General features: G+C 39.3%; 1 protein-coding gene across 15 annotated transcripts in view; it reads left to right on the top strand.

The window, feature by feature from the left end:
- plekha7b (pleckstrin homology domain containing, family A member 7b) overlaps positions 1 to 20,728 on the top strand; it is a 106,836-nt gene that overhangs the window by 65,481 nt on the left and 20,627 nt on the right. For 5 of the 15 annotated variants that reach the window (XM_084716462.1, XM_084716498.1, XM_084716544.1 and 2 more), the window contains 8 exons: positions 215 to 287; positions 763 to 863; positions 7,082 to 7,260; positions 9,392 to 9,820; positions 10,710 to 11,250; positions 14,365 to 14,448; positions 15,995 to 16,129; positions 17,038 to 17,106. In XM_084716462.1, coding sequence (XP_084572588.1) covers positions 215 to 287; positions 763 to 863; positions 7,082 to 7,260; positions 9,392 to 9,820; positions 10,710 to 11,250; positions 14,365 to 14,448; positions 15,995 to 16,129; positions 17,038 to 17,106 — 1,611 coding nt within the window. Of the gene's footprint in view, positions 1 to 214; positions 288 to 762; positions 864 to 4,474; positions 4,877 to 7,081; positions 7,261 to 9,391; positions 9,821 to 10,709; positions 11,251 to 14,364; positions 14,449 to 15,994; positions 16,130 to 17,037; positions 17,107 to 18,791; positions 18,873 to 20,728 lie in introns of those variants that run through there. The other 10 variants (XM_084716474.1, XM_084716490.1, XM_084716513.1 and 7 more) reach the window with 8 other exon arrangements.

Consider the following 20,728-nt stretch of genomic DNA (forward strand, 5'->3'; position numbering starts at 1 on the left):
TTTGTGCCAAATGCTGCAAGAAAAAAAGTGAAATTAAATTATTGTTCTAATGATATGCATGCACACACACACACACACACACACACACTTCCTCAGTGCTAATGAGTGCTTTATTCCCAAACTAGGCTTTTTTAATTAAAAGGTGAATTAAAATATGTTCCTGCGAGGAGGATTTCTAAATACACTGTGTGTTGTGTTTACCCTTCACCTCCAGGACAGCTCTGGAATGCGACTGTGGAAACGGAAGTGGTTTGTTTTGTCAGACTACTGCTTGTTTTACTACAAAGGTGAGTCTGTGAAAAGTGCACTTGGTTAGGGTTTAACAGACAAATATTGAAGTGGCCTCCAGTTAAATCAGATATGCAAAGCTTTGGTGATATATTTCTTGATTAATGACAGCCTGTGATTAGATGTATTTCACACCTTGCTATCTCTTACTCTCGCTGGCTTTCTCTTCCTCCCACTTCTCCTTCCTTATTAGCTTGAGTGTTTTATTATGGGATGTAATCTGTGCTTGTGTTGCCGGGACATCTACCTCCTCTCCTCCATTAATCACACTGAATAATAGATAAGCCGCATGCCACCTCGTGCCACATGCTGCCACATGGCCTCGTCCAGACAAAAGTCAACCATGAATTATGCCTCACTAATTTTCCTGCTGTTCGGCCGCTTGTAAAGATCATAAAAGATCTTGGCAGAATTAGAGTTTGTTGTTTTGGATGCCCGTAACCTTACTGTGTGTTGTGTGTGCTTGTTTCACAGACAGCCGAGAGGAGACGGTGCTTGGTAGCATCCCTCTGCCCAGTTATGTTATTGCACCAGTCGAGCCTGATGACCACATAAACCGCAAATATGCTTTCAAGGTAACACAGAAGTGGCGTTTAATCAGATTTATAGCAGGAATTATATTGTCCATGTGTAGCCAGTGAAACTACTTACAGTTTTTCTAAGAATATTCATTGCTGCTGTACCACAGGAAGGCTGGTTGGGCGCGCCATTTTCATTTTTCCTTCATGTTTTTTTTTTTTAAGGCTGTCAATGATTTACTAGTTGGGCTGGGTATAGAAGTCACACATCAAAAGTTGTAATCAGGTCATAGTTTTGTTTGCAGCTGGTATTTCCTGATTTAAATTATAATCTTTAAATTTTAGATTATTTTGTATGTGCAAACTTTTACGGCTGCTTGTATGTGAGTAAAGCCCCCTGGACTAGTATAACCAGGGGATCTCTTGTGAATTGTAATGATTGCAGACATTAATCCCATGCAAATCTGCCAAGTCTGCATTTTTATGCTTTTGATTTATAGAACAGCTGTAGATATGACAGGAAAGGGGGGAATGACATGCAGTAAAGGGCCGTAGATGTTTATAACAGCAGTTTTTAGTTTTGCTTTTTGAATGTCCCCTGACATTTGCTGCAGTGACATTTATTTACTGCACGCATTGAAATAAAACTGAAGGCAGCTTCTCTAATCTTTAGTTTAAAGAAAACACTTAGACATCAATAGAACACACAAAAAAATAATCACCTGGAAAACTTCAGCTGATCGACCTCATTTAAAAGGTAATATAGCCTACAGGGACCAGTAGAGGTGTAGTTGCGGGTCTCAGATTTGGAGAAAATAATGTGTTTGGGTGGGTGGTGAGTGGATGAGTTATGCAGACCTCAGAGCCCATCTGTGCTATCATTGTTACCTAGCACAAAAAATAAATCATGTAACGCAGTAACACAGCATTGCAGTATTGCAGTAATGCAGCGTTACTTGGATTATTACAGTGATAAAATATTTGCTTTGAAATTGTAATCCCATACACTACTTGTTACTGGGTAAAGTAATAATATTACAGAAATGCGTTACTGTCCAACACCATTCTTGACATCATATTAATCATGTTTGTAAATTCAAATGAAATACAGACATTGCCTATAAAGTGCCAATGCACCGCACAAATAACAGACATCAGGGGTTCATTTCTAAAATACATGAGGTCCCCTGGTAATACTAGTCCTGTGTGAACAGGGCTTAAGACAAAGTGAAAAAAGGTTTTCTGGAAAAACAAATCCTCAAAGCAAGGTAGGGAAAAGTATTGTTTTGTCTTGTTGCTCAAAAAATAAAAATAAAAAATAAATAAAGATTTACATTCACGTTTTCACATAAGAAAGATTTTGACAAGAAAGATTTTGCATGCCACTTTTGGACTGTGTGCAGACTTCTTTCTGGAGTCCAGTTGTGTGGAGTCAGATTCTGACCTTCTGATGTTCTGACCTTCTGATCACTGACCTTTTATTTTAAAGCACAAACCCAGTGGTGTGTGTTACTGTGGATGGCTGCAGTACAACCATTCATGTATTCTGGTACAATTTCTAAACGGTAGATGATCTGCTCATATTAGCATATCATCACTGTCCAACATGTTTGCAGCTCTGTGGCGATACATTCTCAGATTATCCAGTGGCTTTGTAAATGGTTTATTTGGCATAAGAAATAAGAGAGCATTCCCTCCTTCAGTTTTATTGAAATATTAAAAACTTGGGATAATTGATTTTCACTGGACAGTGACGATCAGGTAAAGCAGACTTGGTCTGATTTTTTTTTTCAGGTTATTCTGAGCAGTGGCTGTGTCTCAGTAGCCCTGCCAGTGTGCTGGACAGGCTGCAGCAGTGCAGTCTCCTGTACAGTGTGCACAGTGCAAGGGCTTTGTTCTTTGTTCTTAATCTGAATGGCACATAGCTCGCTTGTTGTACTGCACCTAATAGAGTCAGCTTGCATTTAGTAATGGTGTCATTTTTATCTGGAAGTGTGCGACAGAACTTTTCCTTGCGTGCGGCAAAGTCTCCTTCTGTTTTCCTTGTGTGAATTCTGCCAGAGGACAGCAAAGGGATTTATGTCTTTTGGTTACAGCAGGAGTGTTAACATTATCCAGCTCCTCCTTTGTGGAAATACAGAGCTTGTTGCAAAGAACAATAGTGCCTGAATGTTTGATGCACCACTGCAGCTTCAGGGCATTCTGTTGCAATCCTTTCAGCTCCTTTGTACTCAAGCTTTTGTTCTTGTATTCTGTGTGTACATGTGGGTCTGTGAGAGTGTGACTCTGTGTGCTCGTGTGGTGCATATCTTTTTAAAGATCATATTACATACAATAGAATTTGTATGATAATTGCGCTGCTGGGAATATTAATTATACATTCAGCCTATTCTCCGTCTCCTCCCACCACTTGCTGGGGAGTGTGTGTAAGGTTGGATGAAATGAGCCGGCGCTCTGCTGCACCTCCCTGTATTTAAGAGATCTCTATTCCCCTCAGCTCTCTCTGAGCCATCAACCATTAAAGAGCAGCAGATTTCATTACCTGTATCTAAAGGTGCTTTGGAAAATTTCAGTTACTGCTAAGTAAGCATGACAACAGCTCAGCAACAGCTTCAACAATGGGATGTTTCAGGCTGTTAGAGCTACTGACATGTACAGTGAATTGCTTACTACAGTTTATATTGAAGTAATAGACTGGAGATGGTGACACTAAATAACTGCAAAAAGTTTACAACACACATCCAAACCTGATACCATGGACTGGCCTGAAGAATATATCCAAAAAAGGAAAAATAGATTCCACACGCTAGATAATGCTCCCATGAAGATTTATTAGTAAACCACAGTGTGATGCTTTGGGAGCAGTCCTTCCTTCAGACATGAAACAAATTCAGAGACAAACCTTACAAGTACCTTTCCGAGGGTTTACCTGACAGGTTACGTGATTGCAAAATGGTAAACCGAAAAAAAGAAAAAAAAAAGAAATACATAAAATGGTGAACACTGTAAATAGTACAATAGATATAATGAGTCCTGTGAGTATAATTCATATGTACAGTATATTCTAAACAAGTGTTTCTCAACTTTTTCAAGTCACAACCCCACAGATAGGAGGGTCATGCTGGTTCTCACGATGCTTACAAAAAAAAATCTCCATTTCATGTCCAGTAAGCTCTTGGCCTGTGTCTTGAGGTGGAATACTTTTTCTGAGAAGACATCACTCCAGTCCAGTCGTTCTTTGTGATAGCTAGCAGAACTGGCCACAGCTGTCTGGTGAAGCACGAAACTGCTGCCAAATGTATAATAATCTATTCTTAGGCAAATTATATCACTGGTACAGGTCATGTAACGCAAAAACCATTGCCTTCAAGCTCTGAAGACTTGTTGACTTATTATTTTCTGTTTTTAATTATCATTTTTATATCACAACTTTCATTTTCACAGAAAAAAAATATTAAAACAATGATTATGTGACATTAGTTGGGGTCTGTACCAAACAAATATGGTTTCTTACATCTGGATCTGATACAGTGTTCACCATTTTTTGTATTTCCTTTTTTTTCAGAGCTTTATTTACTGTGTGGAATTATTCATTCTTTGGCACTAGGATTATTCTTAAAAGCAGTTTATCACATTAATGGAGAAGATATAAGAATACAGGTTGTGTGAGTCAGCGCAGTACTTCTCTGAAATTTTTAAGCTTACAGGATTTTTTTCCCCTCCTGAAGCCCTGCAGGCTCTGCTGTGATACCTGCTGTGCTGATGTGTCTGATTGTAAAGAATGGAAACAGTTTTCAAGGTGCCACTATTACTCATTCTTGCCCGTGTGGTGACAGCTGTAAGACCACAGCTGGAGTCATTTCTGTCCTTTCTGAATGAGTCAGCACTGATCTGCTGTTTTCCTGTTGTTTTCTGTTCACTTGTTTTAGCTCATCTCACTGTGTTTCTCTCATTCCCTGTTGGTCAATTGCCTCCCATTGTGACCCGGTGTGTGTGCGCGGGCGGAGTGAGTACTGTCCTCTGCGGGCGGCCGTCCTGAATCACACAGGCTTCCTGTCTTGCATGACTAGGTATTTGATTTCACTCGAGATTCATCAGTGGAACGCCATCCTCAGCTCATTTTGTTTCATATCATGCTAACAGCTGCTGAATGCACATTTCTAAATGTGCATCTAAGTCCTATTATGTACAGGCATGACTGCAGTCATCTATGGACAATGCCAGAGCTCAGAGGGGCACAATTAGTTTCAGTAAACAGCTTTGCTGAGGAGGTTTTTGGGGACAAAATATTGCTTTTGTTTTAAATGTACAGCACAGTCTGTTGCATTTGGACAGAGACACATCTGTTTCTGTTTTGGCACTGCACTCCAACAAATTGGATTTGAAATGAATCAGAAAATTGCACATTGAGTACAGGACTCTTAACTTTTTATAGTCCTGTAAGTCTTGGACGGTGTGAGAGGACAACAGTTACTCATATACTTATATGCTCGGTGGCTCTGGTATTTGTCTTGTCAAGCTGCATATCACCTATCACATTATCGTCATCATTTGAGTGGCGGGACGGCAGGGTTTCCCACGCCCTTCTCTGATTTCACTGCATTTCTTTTGATGTTTGTTGCCATCAGCAATCTTCCTGAGCTGTACACACATTAATTTTACATTATTTTACAATAGAAAACACAAAATAAACTGTTAACTTGTTTCTCTGCATCGGGTTCCTTGTTAGGTTGATGTTGTTGGGTGGTGTTAGGTCCGGCATCTCACATATTGCCTGAAGATTAAAGATTTATTTTATTAACAGGCTAATAAAAGAGCAGAGTTCACTTTACTATGAAGGGCATGAAGTTCAGTTTGTGATCATACTTATGATAAAGAAGGATTGTATTTTCATGATTACTGAAGACCCTGTCTTTCTGTCACTGTAGATATGTTATTTTGCCTCTGTTTTTATTTTGGACTGGTATTGGTTTGCTTCTTTTCAGGAACAATATGATGCAGTTCAGTCTTGGTTAGTCTGATTTAGTTTCAGGTTTGCTGCCACTAACAGTTATTTTCATTATCAATTAATGTTTAATCGATTAATTGTAATATATAAAATGTCCAAATGAAAAATACTGACCCCAATTTCCCAGAGCCCAAAGTGATGTCTTCAGATTGCTTCTTTTGTCCAACCAACAGTCCAAAACACCAAAACATAAATAAATGCCATAAATGACAAAGAAAAGCAGCAAATCCTTACATTTAATCAGCTGGAACCAGCAACTGTTTGGCATTTTTTCTTGAAAATTAACTGAAATGATTGACCGATTATCAAAACACTTGGCAACTAATTTTCTTTCGATCGACTAATTGGTTAATGGACTGATCACTGCAGCTCTAGTCTTGTGGATGCTCTTGGGGTAGCAACGATTCATGAATTTTGTTGTGGTGAAGACACATGTAACGTGAAATAACTTGTTTCATGAACGATGGAGATATAATAGTATAATGGAGATATACAATATGGTTAAACATTACTAACTAATCATTTTCAACTTTTCCTGTATATTGAGTAGATCAGTACAATCTATTTAAAATGAGAAGGTATTTATTTAACAGGAAATAAAATACTCAGCAGGTATAAAGCTGAGCAAAAAGGTGCTGAATGCTCCTTTAATGTTGTATAGCTGGTTGTCTGCATCAGAATGAGTTTCAAGCTATTAGGACAGATTTACACCACCACATAGAAATAATGAAAGATAAGCTAATGTTTATGGTGTGTGTGTGTGTGTGTGTGTGTGTGTGTGTGTGTGTGTGTGTGTGTGTGTGTGTGTGTGTGTGTGTGTGTGTGTGTGTGTGTGTGTGTGTGTGTGTATTCTGACTAAAGTGGTGACAGATGCTCATAATTGCCTTTTTGTTGCTGCTGTCTGGTTGTTTGCTGCTGTTGCCGTCTAATTCCTGTGTGCTAAGGGGTTTTTTATTTTTTGCTGAAGCTTTTTTTGAAAAGTAGTTAAAAAATATAACCTGTATTCTGCTTTTTGTGGCCAGAAACACCGGAGTTCACCCTGTTTCTGCTGTAGCTCTTTGCTCCCACCCTATTCTTTTTTTTTTCCAGTAAAATTTTAAACTTTGTCCTCACTGAGTTGATGGCTGTCAGTCTCAGTAAACAACAAAGCAAAGCTTTCCACTCATCAGCCTCCCTGGCAGCTTTTTTCCTGTCTTCAGTAAGAAGTTCTCATATCCATCCTCTCTCCCTCTCCCTCCCTCCTGATCTCTCTGTCTCTCTTTGATAGGCGAGCCATACAGGAATGCGCTCCTACATTTACAATAAGAACTCTGTGATTGGCTCACAGGCTGAACACTGCGGGATGCGGACATATTTCTTCAGTGCGGACACACAGGAGGACATGAATGGCTGGATCCGGGCCATGAACCAGGCTGCGCTGATGCAGCAGAGTCACACTATAAAGAGGTTGGTCTCGCTCCACAGAGTAGGATTCACTTCTCCCATTGGCTGAGCTTCTAGCATCAAAATCTCTTCTTCTAGAAATCACAGATAGGGTGAACTGGATACGTCCTGAGACAGTATCATAAAGGGAACGTGGGTGCCACAGTATCCAACCAAACAGTACTTTTTAGTCATTATTTTTTCTAGTGCATTATGTATTGGGGTTTTAAGCTGCAGTGTTGGACTGCAGTGTTGAACTGGTTTAGTTTCATTGCTAAACTTTGCTCCTTTTTCTTACCTACATGGGTTTAATTTTAACAGCATGCGTAGTCTTACACAGCAGGTCCAACCCTGTCCGTCTGTTCTGGGGCTCTGAGATGTCTGCAGTTTGTGTGTGTGTGTGTGTGTGTGTGTGTGTGTGTTTATGTGTGTGTACATCTGGGTCTGGAATAGATGAGGCTTACTGCAGCCCACTGCCAGCTGAGCTCAGGCCACTCGAGATGTCCTACTGTAGAATTTATTTCTACTGCAGTAATCACAATGCACAAAACAGATTTGTGTATATAACTTGTTTTTTAAATATTCATACACTTGATGGCTGAGAGAGTCTGCAAGACAATCGGCGACTACTGTATCTATAGTAAGTGCATTACAAACTGAATTTGAACATCTGGGATCAGCTGGAGGTGCTGCATGGTTTGAATTGTCTGTGCAATAATGCCACCTAGAGGCCAGTGTGACTCAGTACTCCTGATTTTTAATTTTGGAAAGCACTTCATGTGGCAGCCTATGTTTGGGCCCTTGAAATTAAACATTGATTAAATGAAATGCTTTGCACTAATGAGATAATGATAAAAATAGCACTAAATTGTGCACGGTTTTCTATGTATCTGTGTACTGTGGGTGAAAGTAGCTAATTACAACTATTTAAATCTCTGTAATTAAAACATTTTGGGGTATACTTGTACTTTTATGAATATTTTGCTTGTACTTAAGTATTCATAACACTAAGTACATAAGTATCTACTTTGTTACTTTTAAAATCATAATCATTAAGTACTGAGTAGGGCTACAATTTAAATTAATATCCATCTGTGTTTTTGTAGCGAATAAAGCTATTTGTTTGCAAATGGGCCAGTGAAAACCATGAAATATGGCCGAGACAAACGCTGCAGCAGGCACAGTTTGGAGAGATTACCATGACCACTGAGCAGAACAGCACAGGAGCTGGGAGTAGTTTGAATGAAGATTTGGATATGACACAGAAATCCATAATGCATTAAATGTCAGTGGTTAAGTAGTTTTTTAGAAGAATACTTGGTACCTTTATGTGAGTTTTTTTTTTTTAACAAAAGTAGTTGTACTTGCAGTTGATAATGTTTCAGTAATGTGACAGCACTTGCACATGATTACAGTTTTTCAGTACTATTTCCAACACTGCTGTGTACATGCACTTCAATCAACTAAAATACATATTGTATTACTGCTCCTACATTCATATTTGACCACTTTTACCACTTAATTATTTCTGCAGAAATGAGAAACCTTTGAGTGTCATTTTGAATGATGTCTTGTTCCTTTGTGTGGCTATACGATGAATGAATTTAAGTTTGAAACCTTATAGATCATAAGAGTTATCAATTGAACACATTAAAAAGAGTGACAAGCTACTTCAAACTGTTTGATGAAGACAAAATGAGTCATTTTTGTTCCCGGAGATTAGCTCATTCTCCAGCAGGGACTCTACTGTCCTTCTTTCCTCTGTATTGAAAAATATGCAACAGAAAATGCAGATGGAAAGTTATTGAATAACTCCCAATGGTCACTGATCTTTCCTGAGAGAAACTCAATAAAAGAAAATTGCCTTTAAAGTCTCTAAAGGTTCATTTGAGTGTCCATAGCATTTTTATCCACTGCTTAATGCTGTTTAATCCCTTGTTTTAAAAATAGTGCAGCACTTCATCATAGTATGAGGTGTAGAGGGGGAATTATATGATGGTTAAATAACTGAACGAGTGCAGCTGTGTGTAATGGTTGTAAAATGAAGCACTTTAACACTTGAGTGCATACTCTACAAAGCAATTTATTTCAGTCGTTTACAGGCAGGATTAACTTTTGCTGATATATTAAATCATCCTGTCTCACTTTTTCACAGAGAATTGGAGAAGCCAAAGAAGGCTGCGCAGCAGGCAGTCCCGCAGACCAACCATGTCCAAATCACCCAGAACTCATCACAGTCAGAAAGCCATCGCAGGACAGACAGAGAGGAACCTCCAGATAACGGTATCCAACTGGCTCACGGAGATGAGGTGAGGTACGGATTAGAGGTCCAAGGGAGGCCCAGCCAGTCTGCCGCAGAGGAGAGAGCGGAGAGACTCTCTCCGGACTCTGTCGACGTTGCTGCCCACAAGAATGGACAGCAAACTGTAATCCAGGTGGCTCTGCCACCCGAACAGAATGGCAACCTCGTCTATCAGAGGGGCTATGTTTCACGGACAGACACCGACAAACATGTGCAGAGGAAGAACACACTGGCTCAGGTGGAGCAGTGGGTCAAAGTTCATAAAGGGGACACACCAAAGAGGTCAGTGTGACTTCACACAAACAGTTTGAATCAAGTAATGATGGAAAAAAATGAGTAAATGCCTCCCTCTAGTGGCTAAAACGATGACTTGCATATTTTAATTGCTCAATGGTTTTACTCACAATCTAGATTCTAAAAAAGTTGGGGCATTGTATAAAACGTCAGTAAAAACAAAATACATCAAATTCAAAAGTAGTGTATATTTACAGCAAAACAATTAAATTTATCAGTTTGAACACATCTTGGTTTTTTATAAATAAGAGGAATCGTAAACATATTTTTATTTTAGTTGCTGCTCTTACTTAAGGTGTAATCAGCAACATTTTCCTTAAAAAAATATATAAATAAACTTATTACTTAATCCTTTTCAGTCTTCACTTATGACCCACTAGAAGAGTGTGGTGGTGGCTGTATGTCCAGAAATCCTGCCCTCTGCCTGTATTTCCTTATTTTTTCTCACTGTTTTGCTGTGCTTGGGACATTTCACCAGCTGAAAACGTTGATATTTGACGTTCTGATTTGTTTACGAACTGCTCACGCAAATCCTATTGACTACTATTAGTAAAAATTCTTGATAGAACATGCGCTGGTGGTTAACTGATGAGAAAAGGTGAAATGAGTGGTTGGCAAACAATATCACCTCTTGTTTCATAGCTGCAGCACTGTACACAGAGCAAGACAACAGCTTGGTAGCCTGTAAACTTTACAAACAAGGTCTCAAACAACAACAACAACAACAACAAAACTAACTGATGGAAGTGAAGAGGACTGATAGAAACGGAACACTTGTTTGCCTGCTTGGTTTGGTTTGTAGTTTTATTCGGTTTTTATATATAATTCTCATTCTGGACAGATCATATGAAATTCTTTATGTGTATTTCTGTCTCAGTGCTCCCACTGCTGAGTACAATCGCCCTCGGCGGACTCCTCCCTTGAAGCCCAAATCCAGCACAGCGGATGCCACCTATCAGTCGTTGCCAAAGTCTCCCCGTCTCCCGTCTGGCAGCAGCTCCCCTCCAGCAACATGCAACCTGCCCAGTGACTACAAGTACGCCCATGACCGGCTCAGCCACTTCCGCATGTCCACCGATGAGCGCATGGCCACCAAGGAGGGGATGGTGTGGCAGCTGTATGAGTGGCAGCAGCGGCAGCAGTTCCGTCACGGCAGCCCCACCGCTCCTATCTACACCGGCCCGAACTTCACAGACTCTTCTTCTTTTAGAGTTACTGTGGAGATGCCACGTTCCATCTCTGTCCCTCCATCCCCGTGTGAAGTCCCACCGTCAGTCCCCTCCTCCTTTAAACCCCTGTCCCCTCGCAGGCCACACACTCCCTCAGACAGACGCACAGTCAGGCCCCTGGACGAAATGCCCCCTGGGGACAGCACAAGGTCCAGCTCCCCCGGCCATATTTGCGGCCAACTCTCTCAGGTAGGACACCTGCTCGGGGGAAGAGGGGGCATCTCGAATATTATTAGTGAGAGGTTCCTCTCTGAAAGCTTCCCTGGACACTTAAGACAACAATTAACTTTACCATTGCAGTATAAGATGTAAAAAATGTACTTTTTCCTAATCAAACTTTGAAATGAAGAGTATTAAATAGTACTCAAATACTATGCAAGATAACTTAAATCTTAAATACACAGAGAAATATTGCATTCAGTGAATGAATAGATTTATATCAGTGCTTTTGATATTTCATTTAAACTTCAGATGTTAATTTTGTTCTAATCATTATGTACTGTAGGCTACGTTAGCAATTAAAAAGCATTATAAAACTAAAAAAATGCAAATATTGGTGTACTGATTAACTTGACCGTTAGCCGTTTTAAAACCAACAAAGAAATTATCCTGATAACAAGTATTGTCCATGGAAAACAGTATGCCTACTTTTTTCAAAGTGCCAGATTTGAAAAAAGTAATGTGCTAAGAAGCTGGACCTTGAGCCTGACCTGTAAAGTTGGGAATACAGTTTGGCTAAATCTGCTAAACACAAAACTTATGTTATGGTCAACCCAAAGGCTAAAATTATTAGTTGATTAATTGATCAGTCAATCAGGAGAAACTTACTGGGCTATTAATGGAAATGAACTATTTTAATAATTGATTATCATCATTTAAAATGTAAAATCTAGGGGGATTTATCGGCAGGATATAGTCAGAAATTTAATAGAATATTCATAAATATGATTAGTTTCAGTCAATTACTGGTTGTCTTTGGGATAATGATTATGTTATCACTCAGACAACAATTTAGTCAATATATAGTTTGACATTACCTTTAGACTACTCCAAAAACATAAAAAATATCTGCCCAAAGGCATTTATTAATTTTTGTCTTTGTCTTTCCAATACTGTTTCTCTGATCTCTCTCTTTAAACAAATCACACATATTTTAGCTATTTTATGTGATCTCCTTTTGATGACTAATATAATCACTAACGTAATATTTTTTTCACACTGAGCCTCTCATGAAACCAGGCAAACCTGCCTCCGACCATGAAAACCTCTGCCCTGCATGCTTGGAAGTGGGAGGGGTGAGGCAAGGGGTATTCAGTTGGTTGCAGTTTACATCCTCACCAGTAGATGACACTAAATCCTACAAAATAGTCATTTTAAGTCAAGCAAACACACCAAACACTATCTGGTTCCAGATTCTCCAGTGTAAGGATTTGCTGCATTTCTCTTTTTTATGACTATAAACTGGATATCTTTGAGCTTTGGGCTGTTGGTTGAGCAAAACAAGCAATGTGAATATGTCACCATTGGCCCTGGGAAATTGTGATGAGTGTTTTTCACTAATTGCTTACATTCAAGAGACAAAATAATTAATTTATAAATTGAAAAAAATACTTTGCAGATCACTGTGTGCTGGATGCACAAGGAGAGGAGTGGTGATTGGCAAAGGGGCCCCAGTAGGTTTGTTCCCAATGTGGTATCACACTGCTATCACACTCATAGTAAAGCTGGTTTATGTGAATTTCTCACCCCAAAGGATGGTGCCCAATGTGTGCTGTGATATAACTGCACATGTATACAGTAGATAATGGATGCATAGATGCCCCACCCTTTTTTGAATTTATGTGCTGATTCTCAGTCATCGCTGCTTTAACGCTATAATACTGGCACAAAGTAAATGTTAGCAGCCTGTCATTGGCATGATGGGCCTGAAGTGAAATGTGGTGATTCACATGTTGTGAGCCACATGACAAAGGTCTCATTCTCACGGTAACTTCGGATAGCGAGGTGTCTATTGACTTGTGGGATGTTGTGAGCTCACAACGACACCATGGGAAGATTATCGCGTGGAGCATGAGAAGGCTCCAACTTCTCAGCGTGCGCACTTTGAAGCTCATGTGAATCATTTGCAGATTCACACAGTCCACACCCAGGCCCCGCTCCACAGGTGGTGTGAGCATGTGCAAGTGAAAGCTCGCTGCTCCGCCGCTCAGACAGCACCACCACCGCCGCAGGAGACGGAGCGAGGGGCCGTCCTGTCATCCACACCCTGCGCTGTCTGTCCACCACACCCTCCACATGTGAAAAGATCTCCCTCCAAACCATCACCGCATTTGCCAACACACACAAGCTCCATAACCGACCCGTTGGCCTTACACAAGTAAACAAAGTGTCGCAGATGCTCTGTTTCCTCCACCATTCATCATTTAGTGTCAAGACACTAATTACAACCATAAAATACAGTGACGCACAATTATGGAGAACCCTTTAGCAGAAGATACATGTTTAACAAAGGGAGCCACAGTGACGATGCAACAAGATCCAAGGGAGCGATGTTTATGGGAACTAAATTTAGTGTGCAGTGAACTTAGTTTTGGTGCACCCAGCATCTTTGAGGCTGATGGTGCTCTCTGGCTGGAGTGCGCTTAAGTAATAGCAATCTGTATACCTCTGGGGAATATCATTAAGAAATATGTTTTATTAGCAGCTAATCCAATTTGCCCAGGGCTCCTCAGCACCCTATAAACATCTCTACTATATCTCAAACATCAGCAGCGGTCTCTTTCTTCTGATCTTACATTTAAATAAAAAACCTATTATACAGCAAAAAAATAGTGGCATGGGAATCTCAAAGGGAATGGCTTACAGTGCTTCTCTTGCTGGTAGCAAACAAATGTTATTTTAAGAAAGCAGGTTTGGTATAATTTATGTGTAGTTAATTAAATCTCTTGTTGTTTGTGTCCTTTTAAGGTTCTGTAGTGGGCCTGGTTTTTGCTAATTCTGTGTGTTAAGCAAAAACGTCAAATTTTCCAAGCCCTGTAGCGCCGAAAACTCGGGGCACACCTTGTTTCGAATAAGAGTGAGTGATGAAAGGGAGAAAAGGATAGATGAAAAAATAAATCTGCTGTGTAGTCAAGTTTGTTTGCAGACTTGGAGGCAATGGTTTAACTTTGATTCAGTGTGATAGAGTGGTCCATCTCTCACTTTCAACACTCTATTGAAGATAACTTAGTGGATTAGACATTCTGTTTGATTTGACTCAATTAGATCTGTAATAACAAGTTGATGAATTTTGTTTCTCTGCAGACTTCCCAAATAGAGAGGAGGTCCATGCCAGCCATGGGCTACATCACACACACTGTCAGCGCACCCAGCTTGCATGGCAAAACGGTACGATCCTCTTTATTACATTCACTACATAATGTGGTTTCATTATTGAAGATATCTGTCATATAGTTTGGGTTTTTTGAAGTCGGGTAGTATGAAGTACTTATCCATAACCAGTGTGTTATTTACAGTAGACGACGGTTGGCACGCCCCCAGTTTGGAGAAGCAGAAGGAGTGGACAGAGTGTTAGTTTTTGTAATTGTGTGACTTTGGTGTTTTAAAGGGTTAGTTCAGATTTACTGAAGTCACACAATAACACAAACAAGCTAACTGATTGAGTCAGTTGTAGATGGGAAATTACTGTTTTTGCCAAAGAAGTTTGGTGGATTTGGAGAGCGCAATATAAAGGCTTATATAACAGCAGTTTTCCATTGGAAAGGGTTGTCTGACATCAAAGTGAAAAGGTGAAAATATTATAGCATACACTTACAACCCTTCTCCAAAAAACCCAAACTATCCCTTTAACATTGTCTTCTAGTAGTCTAGGATAGCCAATTTGGTATGAATAGGATTAACTTTGTCCAAAACATGATTTGTAAGGCTCATCACTGTGACAGTTTCAAGAGATCGAATCTAGGCCCGAATTAACTGACTGATTTTGTAAACTTCTTTAAAGCTGGTTTAATTTTTTTGGCACATATTTGTTATCGTGTTATCAGTTCTGATAACTCTTATCTTCAGACGACCTCTGATAGCACAATAAATAATCTTTCCAGACTCCATAGTGCAGCTTTAGCTTTTACATTTTAAAGTGTCAATCTCAAAGAATTTCTTTTGAGTAAATGTCTGTTATGTAACTATATATCACCAAATGTTATATGACAATAGTGATTTAGCCCATGACCCCCTGATAAAAGTGTTGCTATATTTACATGTTTACAGTATTACAAACCTGGTGTCTGTGGCCACATAAATTCTGCAGCCTCTAAAAATATTTTAATTTGTCATCAGAGAATAGCTGACGGGTTCTGAGATTGCTGCTGATGCAAACCGAACACCGTAGCTTCAAATGAAAAGCTTTTATTATATAGTAGTCAAAGGAAATCCCATGTGTTTGTCAGCGAGCTTGATACCGCTATTGTTCAGTTTGAGATATTGCAGAACGTAATGGAGCAAGAAGGAGCAGCCACAGTGAGCTGTTACACAGAGAGCAGCAGGTGACAGGCTGCACACCTTTAACTTCTCAGTGAGGTAAACAACTCACTTCACTGTGCCCTGCAGTTGACAGACTCAGGATAAAATCAGATCACTGTTGCTCCCAGAATGGAAAGTAAAAAGGCCAATCATTGCCTGACTTCTTTATTAAAGAATAGTTTGTGCTTCTGCTCCCAGAATCCTGTGATCTCTAGTATTAAACCACATTTGCCGCAGGTGTCGCCAAAGTCTTTGAGATTGCCACTTTAACTTGTTAGGACATTGATGAAGCAAAAGTATACTGGCCTCTCAACCACCGCAGCTAATGTACTGCCCAGATGGTTCTCAAGTATTTTCTCTCATTCCTCTGCACTTCCACTGGCCTCCGGCCCCCTAAACCCGGCCTTGGCTGCAGCCAGAGGAGCTGACTCTGCTCCTCATTCAGCTTCGGAGGCACCAGGCCAAGATGGCTGGTGTGCATAGCCCCAGCGATGCGTTCGCTCACCTGCAGCACCACCAGCACAACGGCCTTCTAGGCCCCAGCATGCAGGTCAGGGGTCCCCGTACTTCCCTAACCTCCTCCTGCACACTGCAACCCCTGCCAGCCTGTGCATTGTGGTCCCCCTCTCCCCAGCCAATCCCATACATTACTTCCTTGTCATTCATAAGACCGTGCAGTCTCCTGGCATTGCTTGGTTGTCTTATTTACTCAACCATTGTGGCATGGGCTCTATTGCACTTCAGACTGTCCAGACTGTCTTTAAGCTATATATCAGTGTCTTTATAGTCAGTGTGACTTATCCACCTTTTTCAAAAGCTTCCAGAGGCCTGTGTTAATCTATTTATAAGAAATTCCTATTTGAAGCATGTTGCTTGTCGACTGTGCCTTCATTCTATACTTTTCCTTTGTTTTCTTAGATGTATAACCTTACACAGCCACAAACAGAATATGTGACCCATTTGTATCTACATGACTGTGTGCTTTGATCAACCTTTTGCTCATGGTGTTTTCATTCTGAAGCAGCCATCATGCCGCAGTCTCCCTTATGAGTCTGTTGACAAAGTTGCAGTGCATTACTGTGAGACTAGCAGACCACAGTGAAGCTGCAACGGTGCTCAGTAATGACAACTCCACCCAGTCTCTAACATCCAACCATTCTCTGGCCATCCTCCATGCTTCCACTCAGTTTGACCACATGTCATGCACAAGACCTGCGTTAATCTGTTGTGTATGGGGTCAAACATGAGACATTAAACCAGTTCAAAAATTACCATTACTTAATTACAGTTTGGCTTTACTAACTGTGGATAAAAATACAGAGGTAGAAGTAAACTGTAATTGAGACCAAGTTAATTAAAGTTCTCAACAGCAAATAAAAGCCTCAGGAGTCATCTGGTCACCCATTATCCTTTGCAGCTTCATTTCAAATGATTTATCTCTCCACTGCTCATTTAAAGGCTGATGATACTTACATACAACTGAAGAAGGACCTGGAGTATCTAGATCTGAAGGTGGGCCCCAACAAAGTAAATGCCACTTTATCCTTTTCATCCTCTTCTCCATCTCCCTTCTGTGGACTGCAATCTTGTTCTCCTGCTGCTGCCTCCAACATCTGCCTCCCTGTTTCCCCTTTTCCTGTCTTTCCTCTGTTCTGCGCTCTGCTTCCTCTACTGTCTCCTTATGATGGAATTAACATGTCTTTTAACTGTCCTCTTATTATGTAAATTATCCATTATAGGATGAAAAACAATTTTTGCGTTAATATTCTGGTGAATAAAACAGATCATCTAGTGTGACGGGCATAAAGTGATAACAAGCAATATCTGACTTCTTACTGTAGTCGAAGCCCTGATGTTCAGTTTCTTCATAGGATAATTTGTACTGTTGAACTGTTCAGATCCAATAACATATGTTTAGCTCGTCCTGATGGGAATTGAAGTTTTATAAACACATGACTGAATTTCTTAATTGTCTGAGTCATGTGAACTCCAATTCCTTTGTGAGCAATAGAAATAGTTTCATTGTAAAGGCCTCTCACAGCTGTGTTTAAAGGGATTTTTTGGATTTTTTGAAGTGGAGTTGTATGAGGAACCCATCCATGGTCATTGTATTACCTACAATAGATCGTGTATTTTAGCCACTTAAAAAAGGCCCACCTAAAAAAATCTTTTTCAGTTGAAGTGTGTGCTATATTTAGAATAGTTTAACCATTTTAACTTGCAATCAGACAGCTTTCTCCTATGGGAAACTACAGTTTTATAAGCTAAATATTGCCTTCACCAAAGCCACCAGATTCCATTAGCAAAAACAGTAATTTTACATCACAGAACATGGGAGTTGCATCAGTTGTTTAGTTTGTTTGTCTTGCTGTGTGACTTAGGTGGGTTGGTTCAGATTGATTTAAGTCACACAATAATACAAACAAACTAATAGATTGAGGCAGTTGTAAACCAGCGACTCACGTGTTCTGCAAGATAAAATTACTGATTTCGCCAAAGGAGTCTGGTGGAGAGAGAGCGAGACTGATGCGATGAAAATATTCAGTATTCTGTACAGTTTTATCTGATATAAATTTTTTTCAGGTAGGTCTTTTTCATGCCTCTGAGCCAGTGACAGGTCAAAGATCAATTTCGCTGTGACATCATAATGTTCAGTTCTCTATCAGTCTTCTGTAAAAAAAATAAAATAAATACACTTCATACACTAAACTAGTTATTTATTAAAGTCTTCACTCCAGATATTATGAGTCTGGACAGACATGGATGAAAGCTGCAACTTAACTGGTTGGCGGAGCCATACAAGCACAAAGAGGCAGTGAATCTAATTTAGAAGGCTAACATAAATTTTGTTGCTGACCCTGCCCACAGTGGTACATTGTTTAGCTTCCTGCACCAGAACTCCTGCTTTCTACAAACTGGTTGCATGCTGACCGCCATCTACTATAGGTAACACACTGACTATGGATAAGTACTTCATACAACCACACTTCAAAAAATCTGAACTATCCCTTTAAGCAGTCTGTCTCATTTAGGCAGCTACTGGCATATATTGCATTTACACCTGTGCAAAGCATTTGATCCAAATTGATTTGTATGTTTAACACCACAGAACAATAATTAGAAATCTGGGTTGTGTTTTGGAATGGAGGGAGGTCATCTTAATGATGTACAGTACATCCTGTAACTCCTCTCCATTTCCTGTTTCAAAACAGATCCAAAGTATTGACCCGATGATCGTTTCAGTACACAATGTGTTTGAAAACTCCACTCCGAGTTTTGGGTACTGTTGGAATGTAAGGATGGTGTGCATACAAAGTGAAACAGTCCATTCCACTGCTTTTCGAAAGGAATGTGATGCATCCCTGGAAATAATGCAGGATTTTGCACATGGATACCTTGATCCGATCATTCACTGTGTGACACTCCCAGCGCTGCAATGAGATTTGAGATGATTGAAAGGAAGTCGTTCTGCCAGAGGGCTTCCTTGCATGCTGTGAAGCATTTCTGAATGTATTGAATGTTTGCTATGATACCTTCACTTTGCTTTTGTTTTGCTTGTTAGAACATAAGAGATGACCCAATGGTGCTCTTTAAGAAAAATACTGGCAATGTGATTACAATATGGCAGTGACAACTTTAAGGCCTCTAGTTTCATCGTGGTAACGGGCAGAAATGGATGATAACTTGCAGTGGTGTGTGTTCACCATGATCTCAAAAGTGCATTTACTAGTTCTAGTTCTAGACTATTACATTTACATGAAGTTTGTATACTTGCGAAGGACAGATTTCCACAAAAACATTAATTTTCAGATGAGATGAGAGGAGATAAGATAAACTTTATTGATCCCACACTAGGGAAATTCACTTGTTACGGCAACTCTAGGATCAAAAGGTAGAAGGAGGTAGAAAAGAGTGAGTGATAAATAACAAATAAAATAAAAAGCACAATTTACACTTTATTTTTATTGCCTTTTAAAATGGATGATTACACAGAGATTAGGTTGCACAGTAGGAGATTCACAGGATTAGTTGTTAAGTATGAATAGATATAATTGCTCAGGATGATGGCACACTATAAATACATATTGCACATTATAATTGCACTGTAGAGATATATATGATTGACTGTATGTTTATATAAATATACTGTATATATATATATATATATATATATATATATATATATATATATATATATATATATATATATATATATATATATATATATATATATACATATATATACATATATGTATTGGATATATAGAGATTGATATACATATATAAAAGGATATTATATGAATACAAAACACATTGATATATATATGTATATAAAGGATACATATGAATGGATATAATGTATAATAATATAAAATGTATATAATATTTAATATTTTGACTTGATAATTGACATCTACATCTCACAAATTCAATGCCCAGAGTATATATCACAGGCTTTCTCTTAAAAACTTGTAGTTTCCAAGCTTAAGCTGATCATTTGAGTAATTTTCCCAGACTTGACAAAGCTCCCTCCAGAACCACAGAATACATTATAAAACTGTTCTCACAGGCTGTGTAGTGCTCCACATGACTAGTAATTGACTTTGACATGCAAAATAGGTGGATTGCCCCTTTAACCGAGCCTTCCATTTGCACTGATCCATAAAACTGTGTTGGGTGTGGCGATCCTGGTGTGGTGTGTTATGAATATTCCACCCACACTTTTCAGCTTCATGCATTTCTAACACAGAAGACTGGCAGAGCAATGTTTGCCCTGTGATCTGGAGAAGGTCTGGATGTGACAGACTGACTGTATTATTATACTGATAGCAAGAGAGAAAAATATCATTAAGTCACTTCTAAAAATATATAGTTACTTTTTTTAGTTTACTTGTAAGAGCCAAGTACAGAACAACACCGACAGCTGCATAAGCGGTGTGTGATGTAGTGTACATGTGTTTAGAACTGAAACTAATTTCTAACACCAGGTCGTTGATGGGTATTCATAGTGATTGTTAAAATGACATCTTGAGGTGTAAAAAATATGAAAATAGATTCGTCTCAGAGTTTTTTTTTTTTTATAGTGATGTTATAAATGACCAAAAGTTAAGAATAAAATAAGGAAGTCTGCGAAATAATGTGAATAAAC

The sequence above is a fragment of the Lutjanus erythropterus genome, chromosome 1 (assembly GCF_056507025.1).
Source record: "Lutjanus erythropterus isolate fLutEry1 chromosome 1, fLutEry1.hap2, whole genome shotgun sequence".
Lineage (NCBI taxonomy): Eukaryota > Metazoa > Chordata > Actinopteri > Lutjaniformes > Lutjanidae > Lutjanus > Lutjanus erythropterus.